This window comes from Raphanus sativus, chromosome 3 (assembly GCF_000801105.2).
Source record: "Raphanus sativus cultivar WK10039 chromosome 3, ASM80110v3, whole genome shotgun sequence".
In the NCBI taxonomy this organism is placed as follows: domain Eukaryota; kingdom Viridiplantae; phylum Streptophyta; class Magnoliopsida; order Brassicales; family Brassicaceae; genus Raphanus; species Raphanus sativus.
In genome coordinates, this window is record NC_079513.1 from 5163617 (window position 1) to 5180649 (window position 17033).

The window sequence follows — 17033 nt, forward strand, 5'->3', positions numbered from 1 at the left end:
AGATCGAACTAAAGAGAGAGAGAGAGAGCCGTATGGCTTAGAGATGAATGAATTGTTTATTATTCCATGAGTATGAGTTCCTTATATAGGATTACATAACTTGAAGACAAAGTCTAATAACTTGGAGTAGGGAACAAGTAACTTGGAGTAGGGAACAAGTAAATCTAGAACATTCCATAATAGACATCACACAATATTCATAACACTTCCCCTTGATGTCCATTATGCGTGTAAGATGCTATCTCGTTAAAAACCGAGATTGTAATGCCATAACCGTCTAGAGTTTGTAATGCGTTTGGAATACTGCCTCGTTAAAACCTTTCCATGGTAAACCCAAAAACCCAATGTGGTAAAAACGGGAAGCCATGGATAGGAAAAAGAGTACAGCCGCATTACTTCCCCTGAAGTGAACATCACTGAAGGCTTCTCAGTGATCGCATACCAATCTGCTGCATAAGCTTCCTGAGCGTGCATGTTGGTAATGCCTAAGTGAAGAGGTCGGCTGAGTTCTCGCTGGATCTGACTTAGAGGACCTTGACCTCTCCTTCTTTCTGAAGATCGTGGGTGAAGAAGAACTTGGGGAGAACATGCTTAGTCTTGTCACCCTTGATGTAACCATCTTTGAGCTGAGCTATGCAGGCCGCATTGTCTTCGTAAAGAACGGTCGGCTCGTCTTTACCATCCGTGATCCCACATGCTGTCCGAATATGGTGTGTCATGAGTCTCAACCAGACACACTCTCTGCTTGCTTCATGGATCGCCAATATATCCGAGTGATTGGATGATGTGGCTGATATAGTCTGCTTGACTGATCTCCATGAAATGGTCGTGCCTCCATATGTGAAAACATAGCCGGTTTGGGACTTAGCACTGTGTGGATCGGACTGGTAACCTGCATCAACAAAATGCTTTCATGATATTCATGGTCCATTCGGATCATATGGTTTATCTCTCTTAGATAAATTCGACCATGAATGTCTTTGTATGTCCATGATCTGTCCGGATCATGACATCATCCATAATCCATCCGGATTATGTTCTTGTCCACTATATATCTTATTCATATCCTTTGACCAAAACTCTTTATGAACTTTTAGTATATGTCCACGGTCTGTTCATGAAGTGGCTATTGTGTTATAGTTTGAAGTTTAATCAAAACTAAGCCACTTTTTGGTCAATAGGACGTTCCTCTCACTTGGATGGTTTAGGTCGGATTTAAGACCTAGAGGAACTGGTCGGAACAAGCTGGACGGGATGGATTGGTCGGGACCAATGATGATTAAGGTCGAACTAGGTCGGACATGATCCTAGTCGGTATGGTTCCCTTTGGTCGTGAATCTGATGGATTCTCAGACCATTTGATCAATCTATTCTTGGTACGTTGGATCATAGATCCCAACATTCATATACGGCTAATGATCTCTACTATAGATCATCGTAGTCTCTTCATAGCCTTTCCAAGAATCAATCATCTTAATCATCCTTTCTTTAAGTATAAACACAAGGAATATATTGACTACTATATGGACTGATCAGAAACGTTCTTATAGAACTTTCTACTAAGCATCACTTAGTCTTATCATATCGTGTGTACATACACGCATGCAGCTGCATTTCAGTCCATGAACAACGCAGGAACGATGTTGTTCTATGAGAACTTCTTTCTTATTTCTCAAGGTATCTTATGTTACCTTTATATCCAGTGATATATCCAATGTCTACTACATCTTCCTTAGATGTCCAAATCTTTATTAATTTCGATATTGGGTAGTAGCATTCACCACCTAGGAATTTATTTCCTTGTTCCTTAGTCCCTGTGAGTATCCTTGTGTGATCAAGCCATTCCTTTTGAATGCTTTATGTAGCAACATGTACGACCACTTGTCTGTACTTTCATGTTCTACAGCTCACGATTTTCTTTTCCTCACAAGACTCATCTGTTCACTGGTTAGATGGCGTCTATCTTATGTATTTGGCCAATACGCCCATCATATTCATTCTTTACTATAACTCCACGTCCCATTCATTTCTCTATGATGAGTACTCTTACGTGGGTTAGTGATCCTCACATATCTCTTATGCTCAAGTGCTTTCTCTTTATCACTTATGAGTGTGTGTATGTGTCGACACCTTATATAATGTTCCATCGCGTTCTATCGCGTTCTAGACATGATACAATCGATTGAGATTTTATTATTATCAGGATCATTGAATACTTTGTAGTTTGCAAGGCTACATTGTATGATACTTGTACCTTAGGACCGGCCGGTCTTATCTCATTGTCTAGTATGGTTTCTCTTTCATGAACCCGGATCTATCATTATGAGCACCTTAACTTTTCTATCCGTGGTTCATTATATATGGAACATTCTGGTCTATCTTCTATAGACTTTTACAGCAACTTGATTATGTCTCTACTAGGACATTTATATAGTGGTGCTAAGCTGGTATGACTTAGTCATTCTTTCGGGTCTATCTGGCTATCATTCTTTCTTTGTTTATGGACGTCCAGTACATATATATCTGGTCCGAGGATCTTTGCCAAGACTTGGATGGTTAAAACCATTCCACTTTTACTTTTTATTTACCAGCTTATAGCTTTCTCCATGATGTTGGATAGTCGGATTCATCTTGTATGTAATCCGTGTACCTTGGCCACAATATGATCACCTTTGTTTGGCTCATGGTCTCATTGAATTCGTGGGAGAAAGATCATGTTCTCTTATCCAACATATATTCCCGATTTTCATCTCATCCTTAGATGAGGTATTCCATCCTAGATGGCACCTAGGTATGTGGTGGTTTATCCATAAAGTCTTAGGATGGTCTATATCTGGATTATGACCCTTTATCATCTTTAGACGGGAATATCTATGCTCACTTTATATGACCTGATGTATCTTATCTTTCATACATGTATTCTTGTGGTGTACCCAAGCTTATAGACTTTTGAAGTCTCAACCTTATAGGTTATGCCTTATACGGCCAAGCTATAATGTCTTATGGCCTTTGGCCAGGCTTATCATGTTTGGGTTTTATAGTATGGTCATGGACCATACGGAGTGTTTATTCTCCCCCTCATGAACATGCTATAAAATACATTTGTTTGTCCTCACTTAAACGTAATGCTTGGACGGCCAGCATGGTTTTAGACCATGTTACACGAATTTGTGGTCTGGTCATGATCACGGGTTTTGTCCTCACTACCCTTATGATCAGATTATACTTTCGTGTTGCTTGGAACAATGAAGCCTACTGAGTTTCCCTTGTGTACATGTTTCACAACGTGAGATCTTATGGGATAACTCTTTGTGCCTTAGTAATTTTAAACTTTGCATCAAGTTCGGACCAGGATGGCTAATCCGGTCATGCCATAAAGTGTATAAATTCGTTGGTGAACCTTACTGGTTACCTAGGCTTTTATGCCTTATCACACTGATCCTTAGCATAGTATTAGATCAGTAGGGAGAATGTAGTCTCGACCTCTCTTATATATATGCCTTTGGCGATTTTCATAAGCTAAAGGGACATTTCCTTTTGCTTTGCCCATTGGTTTATTATAGAAACCATTTTGATGTGGCTTGTAATGCCATTTCGACCTTTACTCCCTCCTCGGCCATGATTGGATCTACAACCACGGTTATTGTGGTATCCTTGTCCACGGCCAGTGGAGATTTTGGGTCTCTCTCAATGGGTCTTAGGTGATAAATTTTGTGCCTCTTAAGGCTGTGCCTTAGGCGTGGTGGTCTAGACATACTCTTCTCAAGTTTTCATTCTCATATGTCAATCAAAAATATTTTTCAAGCAAATCAATCAATGAAGATAAAATAAAAACTTTTATTAATGCTATAAAATTTTGAATGACAAAACACCAAATCATAAGTATGAAATCAGAATGTTTAAAGGCTTTAGACAATGGTCTAGCCGGCCACTCCATCTGTCACTTTGGGCGTGGCTCCCATGGATTATTCATCATCACTATCTGCCTCATAGCCGCTCATATCATCTTTCATCTGATTCATCTGTTCATTTTGAGATAAGTATAAGAACAGATCGTTGTATGTGGTGAAACCTTTATCTCGATAGGTTAGTTGTAGGAATAGATCTTTTGGATCTGCTGTGGAGAAAACTTTTTCAAGTAATTCCTCCTCTGTCAACTTTTCACCACAAAACATCAGTGTATGAGCTACTTTGGATAGAGCATAATTGTATTTTTCCACGGACCCAAAGTCCCGGAAACTGAGGCTCATCCACTCATGCCTTGCCTTTGGTTTATTATAGAACACGTTATCAGCACGAGACTCTAAACCCTAACTAAAATCCGGCGACCATAAAAACCCTAATTTTGGCTGCAACTTCAAACCGCCATATCTCCCTAACCGTGAGGATCCAGACGACGAGCCACCCACCAAACTGAAACTCTTGACGAGACGAATCCAGCGCCGCAGACCACGCAGTGATCGGACTCCAGACGCGCCGTCACCTTCCAGTGCAAGCCGCGCCGTCAACAAACTCGGAGATCATCCCAAAACCCTAGCCGCCACTTCCTCTCTCTAGATCTTCTTACATCCGATTTTCTTTAATCTTGATACTAATTCAACTTTGAATATTTCTTTGTTGAATAATTAAGGTTTCTAAGAGAGGAACCAAGGAGAAAAGATCGGCAAAGATTAAGGTAAGATCTCAAGAACCCTAATCTTTACTTGTGGTTCAAACAATTCGGATTTCAAACTTCTCTTCATCTTAAATCCGATTTAAAAGGTTTTGCGATTTGATTTGGTTGATTTTAGTTCTTGTTTTATTTTAAAATCAAAACCCTAAACCCTTAATAGTTATACATGACTTTAGTTTTGTATGGACAACAAGTGATACCCCTTTAAGGATGACACGCTATATGTCCAAACAAAATTTAAGGTCAATGTTTAACCTAATCCTAAAATCAGATTTGAATTTTAAACCCTAATCCTTAAAATTTAAGTCCGATTTTAAGAAACCCTAAATCCTAAAATATAAAGCATGTGATTACATGACTTTCGTTTTGTATGGACAACAAGTGATACCCCTTTAAGGATGACACGCTATATGTCCAAACAAAACATAAGGTTAATGTTTTCCACATCTTTTGGTCGATGATGCACACCATAGTGTAGCTAGACCATGATTTTTCTTTTAGGTCAATGATGCATACCAATAGGTATGACTAGACCATATGAAGTAAAGGTCGATGATACGTACTCTTAAGTACAATTAGACCATAAAACAAAATCAATGGTCGATGATGTTCACCCTCAGGTGCAACTAGATTTTTCACCCGTGATTCACGGTGATCATCCACGATGATCCGCGTTGATCTATGATCCATGATGATCCTCGATGATCCACGATGATCTACGATGATCAGTGATCCAAGGTGATCCACGATGATTCTCGATGATCCACGGTGATCCACAATCACTGGTGATGGATGATGCGCACCACAGTGCAGCTAAATCATGATCCATTTTATTTGGTCGAGGAAGTGTACTGAATGGTACTACTAGACCATTAAACCGCATGGGTCGATGTACCATACCATATGGTATGGCTAGACCATGCACTCGTCCATCCCACTATTTTCAAGAGATTTATAAATCAAACAAGTTGATTAAGAGATGGATGAGTTACGAGAAAGTAAATTTCTAATGAGAATGCAAACTGGCTGTGTGGCCCTCTTATTTATTTGCTGGCCGTGTGATCTTAATTGTGTAATAGCCGAATGGCATTGGTCACACAAGCCATATGACTTTATTGTTTACATACTGGCCGAGTGCCTTTTATTTCTTGTATAGCCGAATGGCATCAGAAATTGTATGTACTAACACTTAAATCATTTTGATATGATTTCAGATGTTGAGATTCCAACCCATGGACTATGATACCCTAGATATCTCTGGAGAGAACTATCTAAGATGGGCAATAAATATCTCGGTTATACTAACGATAGAAGGTCTTAGTGAATGTATCATCAAAGATGATCATGGAACCGAGAATGAAAAATATAAGGCATTAACAGTAATGCGCCATCATCTCAATGTGGAACTGAGAAATCAGTACCAAGATATACAAAGTTCTAGATGCCTTTGGACAGAGTTAAAGTCCAAATACACTAAGGTGATATTACCAAAGGCAAGAACACTAGGATTAGAACAGTTTAATGTTTTTAATTTAAATTTTAGAGTTTAGGCTTAGTGTTTTGATGACGGATTTAAAATATTTTTAACTTTTTGCATATATTACTATTTTTATTTATTTTTAACATTTTTATTTTAAAAACATAATATAACTTGATAATATTTTGTTTCCTCATTTAAAAGATATCAGTTGTAAAATGAGTGATTCTTATTGGTTGGGTGAACCTCTAGATTCACTCTAGGGGTGAACCCAAGAATAAGTCAATGTTTTTTTGGTCAAAGAATTATAAATTCTTAAAAAACAACATGACGTGTAACTAATATAATAAAAACGGCACACAAATAATTTTGGTTAAACTTTACACCCTAAATCGTTTGGTTATGTGATCGTTTGAGATTTGAGGTTTGAGGTGAACATAATAATTTTACAACATTACGGAACATTTACATTTCATTTTCTTTGGTTACTAACAATGATTTCTAAATAATAAAAAATCATTGATTTTTAAATACGTACACAGATGGAAGATGAAAATCCTCTCTTTTTATACCCTATATTATACTCCTTCCGTTTCATTTTAACTGTCGTTCTAAGTTTATGCACACAAATTTAAAAAAACATATGATTTTGTATATTTCCAAGATAAAAACACAATTACCTATAAATCTAACCACATTTTGACCAATAGAAAAATAAAATGAAATTTTTTTAATAAATTTTGCTTTGAAACTCTAAAACGACACTTATTTTGAAACGAAAAATTTTCTCTACAACGACTGTTAAATCCAAATAGAGGGAGTAATATATATCCAAAATTTTAAGTCAATTTCTGAATGTTACAATGCTATACGTATGAACATAGATGTAAGAATAAATATTCTGTGTTTAAGTTCTATATCATTATCTTATGATCTGTTATTATACTAATTTAGTTATTTGTTTCTTTTTTATAGTGAGTGGTTTAGCTTATGATATACGTTGTTTGTTCACTTTTAATTTACAGTCGAAGCCTATGCCAATATCGAAGGAATACAATGGGAAAAATCAACAACTAATGCGTTCGTAGCAAGAACAACTAATTATTATAAAACTGTTATGACTTTGTTAAGTTGAAAATGGTAAGTATATTAAATACTTGTGTGTGAAATAACCGTATAGTTTCTAAAATAATTTATATGACCAATGGCATTCTTTGTAAATAGTCTAGTAATAGATATCTTGTTATTCTAATGTTGTGAGAGAGTCTATGGTAATGACACCTAAGTAAAAATGGTATTTCTGTGAATATGTTACACATTTAAAGTTATTCTTTAAAATTGTTTCCCTATTAATATATAGGGAATATTATATGTAATGCCACTACTTACTAAACCTACAAAAGAAAAATACTATATGTTTATGTTATTAACTTACCAATTGTACGTATACTCATGTCCATTTGGTTAAGATTTACATTGTCCACAAAACTACCTTAAAATGGATAAAAACATATTATCAGTCGTTTTGTTGTATAGTAAATAAAACCAAAAAAACAATTATGTGAAGATTAGAAGTTTTGTTTATTGGCAATATAAATTATCCTTTTTATGTTCGTTGGTCCAAAAATTTAGGAGGAATTTATTAATTTTACCATTTTGCTAATGTCATTATTCATATTTACCACCGATAAAAAGACATTTATCAAAATATCTTCTTCACTAAAAGGCGAAAAACTCTTGTATCATTGTTTTCTATATATAATAAATAAATTAAAAAAATATATATAAAAAATATTTTTTTTTTTATGTTTTTGAATTATATTTTTCGAAATTCAAACCCTAAACCATCAACTCTAAACCATAAACCCTAAACTATCAATTCTAAACCCTAAATCTTAAACCATCAATTCTAAATCCTAAAAACTCAACTCTAAACCCTAAAGCCTCAACCATAAACCCTAAACTCTACCCCACCTCTCAACTCTAAACCCTAAATTTAGATTAGTTAACTTTCTTTTGGTCAAAGTTATCTTTAAGGTTATAAATGTCTTTTTCCCTATTTAAAAATGAAGGTAATAATGGTTAGTGTAAACATGAAAAATAATATTATGAATGTTATATTTTTGAAAATTTTCTAAAAATTAATGTCATAAAAATTTTAACCTAAAGTTAAGAGGGCTTTCGTGAACTTAAAAGAGTTTTCTTATATTGCAAATTAGAAAAAAAATTATAACGTAAAAGCATTATATTTTCGTTTATATTTATGTTAATTTGTAAACTTATGATTCATGACTTTTTATTATTTGAACTGGACATTATAAATTGTTTGTATTCAGGTTCTTTTATACAACTTAGATATATATCATTTATTTTGCTTAAGATCTTACTGGTTTTACTTGATTTTATTTTATCACAATCTTTTTAGAGTGGACAATATAATTAATTTGACAATATAGTTTGTTTCATGATATATGTCTTATAAAGGGAATATAATCATTTTGGTTAGAATATATTCTCACAAAATCTAGACTGGTTCTCCAATTTCATCTGAAAAATAAAGTCTATATAAAACCTCAGTCAACCCTTTAACTTAAGCACATTGACTTTATAACTAAGAAATAACATAAATGGTGATAGACAAATTATGAGTTACTTAAAAAACTTCAAAATGGTTAAGTTTATGGTCAAATATCATGATTAATATATTGTTTCCTATTTTTGTTTGCATATAATAATTTCCAAAATTTAAATTGGAAAGGAACAATCAGGAATATTTATAATTGAATTATTGCGGTAGAATATTCATTTTCATCTAAATAAAACGCGTCTAAACCTCATAACTTTTGACTATATATAGATCATACTAAGCTAAGAGCTTAGGTATCACAATGAACACATTTCAAACCTAGCAAAAAAAAATGAGTGGCATAAACTATATTAGAGAATTGTTGATCTAACATTCCAACTCCACTGATTTGGAATGATATGTTTTTTTAACATTTGATTAATTATGATATTACAAACGATGAGAAATATTATATAGTCGATAATTTTACCACCTTATAAGAATTCACCAGCCGTTTTAAAAGATTTATGAAGGTAAGAAACTGAAGATTTTCTTACAATTTTTTTCCATAATCCTCATAATTTTATATTTTTAGAGTTTAAAACTCAGATCTTTTGATATAAAATGATTAATAAATCTTTAATTAAACCATTGGATCAAAGGGCTTCCACATTTGAAATGATGATTCAGTTTAGTTTGTTAAATTTCTAGTGAAAAAACACATTTTTTAAAATCTTTTTATTAGTAAAGGTTACAGAAAAAAAATTATTAGTAAACGAAAAAAAGGACATTATTCTTTTCTTTTTCATTATGGAAATGTAATGATGAGGAGATCACTTTACTTAAGCGCACTCTTCAACTCAAAATAGAAAAGAGAAACCAACATCAACATCGCTGCCTTCTGATCATTTTGCTGCCACGCTTTGTTCTTCTCCAGGTACCTTCCCCCGATCTATTGTATCCCTTTCGAATTCCTCTGATTCGATGAGATCACTTCAAGGATCCTATTGTACCTTAGATCGATTAAACAATTCCTCTAGATCCGATCTGATTCTTTATCGGTGAACATTTTGTTTTTAATTAAATTCTTTGTAGGATTTTCTCTGGAGAATGTTTGTTTGAGATTCTGCAATCGAACAAGAAGAAGAAGACCAAAGTAACAAATGGCTCCTGGTAGTAAAGCAGACAAGAAAGCAACGGTAGATGCTGCTGCTTGGATGTTCAATGTCGTTACTTCTGTCGGAATCATCATTGTCAATAAAGCTTTAATGGCTACATACGGCTTTAGCTTTGGTAATAATCCTCAAACCCCCATTTGATCTCATCTCTCTCTCTTCGTGCCTGTATTTTACATTTTCGATTCACTGCAGCAACAACCTTGACCGGTCTACATTTCGCCACGACCACACTGATGACACTTGTTCTAAGATGTCTAGGCTACATTCAGCCTTCTCATCTTCCCTTCACAGAGCTTCTTAAGTTCATTATATTTGCAAACTTTTCGATCGTTGGGATGAACGTTAGTCTCATGTGGAACTCTGTTGGGTTTTATCAGGTAAATATTCTTGCAAAAACCTATGCTTCTGTATCGCTGTCTTATTATTATTATTATTTTTTTTTTTTGGTTTGTCAGATTGCAAAGCTTAGCATGATTCCTGTAGCTTGCTTGTTGGAAGTAGTGTTCGATAAGATTCGTTACTCAAGAGACACCAAACTTAGCATAGGACTTGTTCTTGTGGGTGTTGGTGTTTGCACTGTTACTGATGTTAGTGTCAACACCAAAGGTTTCGTTGCTGCTTTTGTTGCTGTCTGGAGTACTGCTTTGCAACAATACGTAAGTAACATAACCTCTTTTAGTTTAGATTTTTTTTTAAAAAAATAATTATAATTATATAAATCAACCCAATTGGGAATACGGTTTCAATTACTCAATTGAAATATTTTCTAACTAGTGAGAATCCAAAATCCTAAGTCTGACATAAAGTATCTTACTTTTTATTGCAGTATGTGCATTATCTCCAGCGAAAGTATTCACTTACATCATTCAACCTACTGGGTCATACGGCTCCAGCTCAAGCTGCAACGTTGTTGATAGTCGGTCCATTTCTCGACTTTTGGCTGACAGAGAAACGAGTAGACATGTATGACTACAACGTTGTCTCTCTGGTAAGTGCCGTTCAAATCAATATACAGACCATTTACATTTGCTTATGCATGGTTCTTATACTAAAGTTGTGATGCTTGTGCAGATGTTTATAACCCTCTCATGCACAATAGCGATCGGGACAAACCTCAGCCAATTCATCTGCATCGGGAGATTCACGGCGGTTTCCTTCCAAGTCCTGGGCCATATGAAGACGATCTTGGTGCTGATAATGGGCTTCTTCTTCTTTGACCGGGACGGTCTAAACCTGCACGTGGTTCTCGGCATGATTATTGCAGTGCTGGGGATGATCTGGTACGGTAATGCCTCGTCCAAGCCAGGAGGTAAGGAGAAGAAAAGCTATTCTCTTCCAACGACCCGTCAACAGAAACATGGAGATGATTCGGATTCTGATGAAAGACCAAGGTTGAAAGCTTAGCTAGCGTTAAGCGAGTTAATGATGAGTTTCTTACTACAGACATGGCACCATTTTTATACATCATATTGCTTATTCTTTCTTAGCAGAATATTGTAAAATCCTAGTATTTTAATTTATATTTTTCAATACGAGGAACTTGCCTTACATATATGCCACAGCTATACATCGTTACCATTATCTACTAGTATATCGCTTTGAGGTGTCACAAACAGTTAGAGAGAATGATAAACACTTCAAAACTCTGTTGAAGGGGACAAAGCCATGATAAAGACTCAAAAACAATTAAAGTTAAAACAGATGTAAACCACTGGAAAAGAGAGATAGAGAGCACAAAGATCCAAAAGTATCAAACAAACTATTTCGAAGATCCAAAAGTGTCACATAAACTAGTTCAAAGCAGAAACATATATCAAAACAGATAAAGAAGTAATCTTGCTTAACGCTTCTTCGAGACACCAACAGTCTTTCCTCTGCGCCCAGTTGTCTTGGTGTGCTGTCCACGGACACGAAGACCCCAGTAGTGTCTCAGCCCACGGTGGTTTCTGTGGAAAATGCAAAACAACCATTACACAAGATCATTCAAACCAAACCACAACAGAACAAAGTAGTAACGAGTTAAACTGATGGTTCGGATCAGTATGAATGTTACCTGATTTTCTTGAGACGCTCGAGATCGTCCCTGAGCTTCATGTCAAGGGCATTGGAGACAACTTGGGAGTACTTCCCGTCCTTGTAGTCCTTCTGCCTGTTCAGGAACCAGTCTGGGATCTTGTACTGCTTTGGGTTAGCAACAATCGTCATCAGGTTGTCGATCTCAGCTGCAGACAACTCACCAGCCCTAAAACAGAACAGAGATCAAACCAGGGGAATGCAAATTAGTAATATACACTAGAACATAACAGACTAGCTATTCTAGAGTTATGATGGTTCCACTGACAAAAAAAAAAACAACAGCCACAGCAAGTCGAAGGAAACACATGAACAGAAAAAGGATTTAGCTAATGTTGGACTTTAAAGACAATGTAAAAACAAACAAAGTGGAGAACATAACTAATGGTACTGATAAATAAATGCAGACATGCAAATCGAAAAAGATTAAAAAACAGTACAGTACATAAATCTGATCATCACAGACAAGACAAGCGATTCTTCAACTATAAGTTTACACGCCAAAACTGTCTTAAACCAGAACATGACTCAGAACCTTGAAGCAGAGAAGAACATCAAACAAACACACTAATCAGTTAGAGAAAAGAGAGAGAGAAAGCAAACCTCTTGTTCATGTCGACATCAGCTTTCTTGCAGACGATGTTAGCCAAACGCCTGCCAATACCCTTGATTGAGGTAAGGGCGAACATGATCTTTCTGCTTTCCATCGACATTTGTGTTAAGCACACGGAGAATGTGCTGAAACTCCTCGTTCGCGACCAGAGACTACACACATAACAAACAAACACACTCCACATCAGGAAGAGATGAATCTGAAAATCAGGGTTCATTTCTGAGACGGAGAAACTAAAGGTTTTAGAAGAGAAAAATGGATTACCATTTTGATTAGCGGAGATGAGATGCGTGAGAAGAAGAAGAAGAAGCCGCCTTCAAGCAGTGATGATCTCTGCAATGCTCTAAACACACGAAGAGAAGTCTGCTTTGTGTTTTCGCGAGTTTTATATATACCTCATTATTAGGGTTTCCTGCAATCCTGAAATGGTCAAAGACCATTGTGCCCTCTGTTAGGATGATTTATTTATTTATATAATAAAGGTGTAATTTTCTGGACTTATTATTTTTTATTGCCTAACACTCAATGTCTATTCTCTCTTGTCTCACCGATAAAAAAAATTATACTTTTAATCACATTTTAATCGAAAACATGGTAAAAGATGAAACTGCCCTTAATGAAATCTAATATTTTATATTCACCTCTTTCTATTTTGACCCGATTCACATGATCCGGATCCGTGGGCGTGACCCGCGTGTCTCTCTCCCAACCCTATGTTTCTCCCCGTGTCTCTCTCCCATACAGAACCAAACCTTTGTTTCTCTCCTAAGTGTTTCTCATTTCCCCCAAATTGAAAATCAATCAATCGAAACCCTAGAACCCGACGACCTCGAGGCAGCGACGAAATCGACCGAAATCCACCGAAACCCACTGAAATCCACCGCGTATTCTCCTGTCCATCATCAAATCCACGCGTCAGCTTCCTTTCATGCTCTTGTTTCTGCTTCGAGGACCATTGTCGGCGTGTAAAAGGTAACGTCTTTTTCATTTATTTTTCATAGATTCTAATGGTTTTGATGTGAGTTTCTTTGGAATATATATTGTGTGCTTGTTTGGCTTAAAGAAATAAAGAAATTTTATTTTGAATCAGATTCTTTAAAGTTATTCTTTGTTGAATCGATTTGGTATTGGTAAAAATTGTTTTCTCTGTGTAATTTAATTGAAAACCTAGTAGTAAAAATTGTTAATGAGGAGAATGGTTATGAGATTATGGTAAAAATCTTTGTTTTTGTTTATCTTTGTTTATTGAAAATGGTAAAATCGTTTGTTCTTTTGTCTACTGAAAATGGTAAAAAGTTGTTATATCTTTGTCTATTGAAGTTATGGAGATCGAAAGTTTTGTTCTGAGATTTGTTTTGTGGATATTGAATGGGTTTGTTAGCTTCTGTTGTTATTAGGGGGGTGGGCGTTCGGATATCCGTTTCGGGTCCGGGTCGGGTGTTTCGGATTTTTTGGGTATTTCGGTATAGGGATATAGAACCCGTTCGGTATTTCTGTACTTCAAGGTCGGGTGCAGATATTTTACTTCGGATTCGGTTATTTCGGATTGGGTTCGGATATTTAGATTTTAAAGAAATAAAAATAAAATTTTCATTTTTTAAGTTTCTTGTATTTAAAAATATAGATTTCCCTTAACTGATTTTTTTACTTTTATAGATTCAATGATTAATAGATTTGGAGATAACATTTCAAAAATAAAAAATATTAATTTGACTATTGTTTTAAATTTTGGATGTAACTTTTGTTGTACATGAAACAAAAGTTTGACATGCATTTTAAATGAATATCAAATTATTTTTCCCATAATTATATATATAATATATACTATATGATTTTAAAGTATGTGTAACATCAATATAAATATTTTAAATAAAATGAGAGATGTAAACTAGAAATATAAGGGTAAGTATACATATGTTCGATTATCTTCGGATATTCATTCGGGTTCGGGTATTACCCGTTCGGGTTTGGAGATCCAATCTCTCCTAACTTAATACCCGTTCAGATATTTTGCCATTTTGGTTCGGATTTCGGTTCGAGTTTTTCGGGCCGGGTTCGGGTGCCACTTCGGATATCGGGTAAAGTGCCCATCCTTAGTTGTTATTAAATATTTGTTGTTTATGTATATTCAGGAGATTAAGATTATGACATGCCGTAGTAAGCGGGAAGGGAAAAGGCAGACTAAGAAAAAAAAATTTCACAAGAGAAAAGGTTGTCAAACACAACCCTGCTCCAGTAGCAGACGGGCTTTCAGACGAGAATGAGACTCAGACTGATCATCATTCTGCAACATCTCTGGTATGCATTCTCAAAAACATTTCTTTGGTTTTAGTATTGTTGGTGCATTACTAGTATTACTAGTTTTACTAGGACAAATTAATAAATAAGGTGCTAATATATTATTGTGGTTTGCAGGAATGCCAACCATTGCCACCTGATGAGCTATACTTCAAGAACACGGAATTCACCACGTCGTGTAAGATACAGAGCAAGTGCTTTGTGAGCGGAACGGTGGACCTCTTGAAGAAGCTTACGCCCGAGTTGGAGTCGCCCGAGTTGGAGTGGTTCAAAAACCACCCTCAGTTTTGCCACATTTTCTACATGTCGGATGAACCAAACTTCAGGCTGCTGGGTATGTGGTCGCTACTACTGCGCACGATTCCCTTACATGAGGGAGAGGACACAGCTTGGTTTGCGGTTAATGGCGTGCCCATCCGGTATTCAATGAGAGAGCATGCACTCATCTCGGGCTTGGACTGTCGTGACTACCCGGATAATTATAAGAAGTTGAGGAGCTTTGCTTTTGTAGATAGGCATTTTGGCTCGCATAAGGAGATAACAATGGAATCTGTGAAAGAGAAGTTGCTGTAGGGCTGGGCAAAAAACCGAACCCGAAGAACCGAACCGAATCGACCCGAAAAAGTAGTACCAAACCCGAACCGAAATTGTTTAAATATCCGAACGGGTTTCAAATTTTTGGTATTTAAAGAACCGAAACCGAACCCGATCCGAACCGGAATATTTTTGGATACCCGAGTGTATCCGAAATAATTAATATACTTATATTTTTAGATTTAATGTATATTAAAATCATCAAGTATACATGATACTTTTAAGAATACTTGAAAATATATACAAATTGTCAAAAGTACATGTTAAATAGTTAAAATATACTCAAAAATCCAAAATATTTAAAATATTTATTGATTCTCTATCCAAATATTCAAATCAAACCAATTTATATGTTAAGTTTTGGTATTTTGACACAAGTTATTCAAATTTATATGTAATATATTATTTGCTTATACCTTTTTGTGAAGTTTAAAGCATATAATGAATTTTTAAAATTTTAAAATAATTTAAATGGGTTATTCCGAATCCGAACCGAACCCGCAAGGATCCGAACCGAACCCGAACCGAATTTATAAATACCCGAATGGGGCTGAAATTTCTGACCCGAAACCCGAATAGACCGCGCCGAACCCGAGTGGGTATCCGAACGCCCACCCCTAATTGCTGAGTATGACTGCGTATGAGGATTGACTCAGGATGGCGGTGCTCTACTTCCTAGGCACGATTATCAGAACGAAGGCAAGGTACAATGCCCCACTCGACTCTTTCATTTAAAGAGTCGTCAAGGATGTGGAAATTTGTAAAACCTTTCCTTGGGGTCGCTTGACGTTCGATGATGCGATCAGGTCCATTAATCACGTGATGAAGCAACTCAAAGGGAAACCTAAGAAGAATGTCAACTTTCCCCGGTTCATAGTTCCTTTGGAGGTAAATCTTACATCCTTATATAATTGTTTTTGTTTTGTGAATCAGCTCTGACTCCTTTGTTTTGACATTCAGATCTGGCATTTTAGTTTTATGTATTCAGCTCTGAATGCACGATTCAGAGACGTGTAGCTGGTTGTTTCAGCAAGTGCCCGAGGATGTGCAAGAGCGGTTCCCAAACTAACAGCATGAAAGGTTATTCCACTCAAGATTTGTATGACTTGGAAAACACTACCGGTATGAGTTGAATAGTATTTTTTTATTAAGTGAGTGGAATAAATAGTGTTTTGAGTTAAAAATATGTGTGTGATATTGTTTTGGTATTTTTTCAGGTTATTAATATTGTTTTGGTTCCAACTGTTGATGAGGAACCTCTCATGGCACGTATATTGGAGGAGGAGCCAGACTAAGAAAATGAAGAATGAGTGAGTAACTTGTGGAGCACATGGCTGACTGTTAAGGAGAAACCTATCTTTTGGTAAGGACTCTATGAGTTAGATGTGGCTGCAAGGGAGTTTCCTAAGAAAAAAAGACAAAGGAAAAAGGAAAGTGAATGAAGAAGCATCCTCCTCTGATCATGTTTGGAGGACGTTCTGAAAGGGTTGAAGAGAGGTTGATGGCTTTTTGAGTGAAGTGATTGTGAAGGTAGAGACAAGGACAAGAGGCTTGGTGTGGTG

General features: G+C 35.9%; 3 protein-coding genes across 3 annotated transcripts; 2 read left to right on the forward strand and 1 right to left on the reverse strand.

Annotated features, from left to right (window-relative positions):
- The first annotated feature begins 9515 nt into the window (after nt 1-9515).
- On the forward strand, nt 9516-11425 carry LOC108835104 (UDP-rhamnose/UDP-galactose transporter 5). Its single transcript, XM_018608402.2, has 6 exons — nt 9516-9652; nt 9811-10008; nt 10086-10270; nt 10349-10549; nt 10720-10881; nt 10965-11425. Exons 2-6 carry the CDS (start codon nt 9879-9881, stop codon nt 11295-11297), a joined length of 1011 nt encoding a protein of 336 aa, XP_018463904.1. The 5' UTR covers nt 9516-9652; nt 9811-9878; the 3' UTR covers nt 11298-11425.
- A 206-nt stretch (nt 11426-11631) lies between these two features.
- LOC108835105 (40S ribosomal protein S18) lies at nt 11632-12949 on the reverse strand. The gene is made up of 4 exons (XM_018608403.2): nt 12844-12949; nt 12570-12731; nt 11947-12135; nt 11632-11839 (listed from the first exon to the last, which is right to left on the reverse strand). The coding sequence occupies exons 2-4, from the start codon at nt 12677-12679 to the stop codon at nt 11734-11736; spliced, it is 405 nt and encodes a 134-aa protein (XP_018463905.2). The 5' UTR covers nt 12680-12731; nt 12844-12949; the 3' UTR covers nt 11632-11733.
- Nucleotides 12950-14723: 1774 nt separating this feature from the next.
- Nucleotides 14724-15450, forward strand: LOC130509908 (uncharacterized protein At3g43530-like). Its single transcript, XM_057006219.1, has 3 exons — nt 14724-14736; nt 14816-14877; nt 14995-15450. The coding sequence occupies exons 1-3, from the start codon at nt 14724-14726 to the stop codon at nt 15448-15450; spliced, it is 531 nt and encodes a 176-aa protein (XP_056862199.1).
- The last annotated feature ends 1583 nt before the right edge of the window (nt 15451-17033 follow it).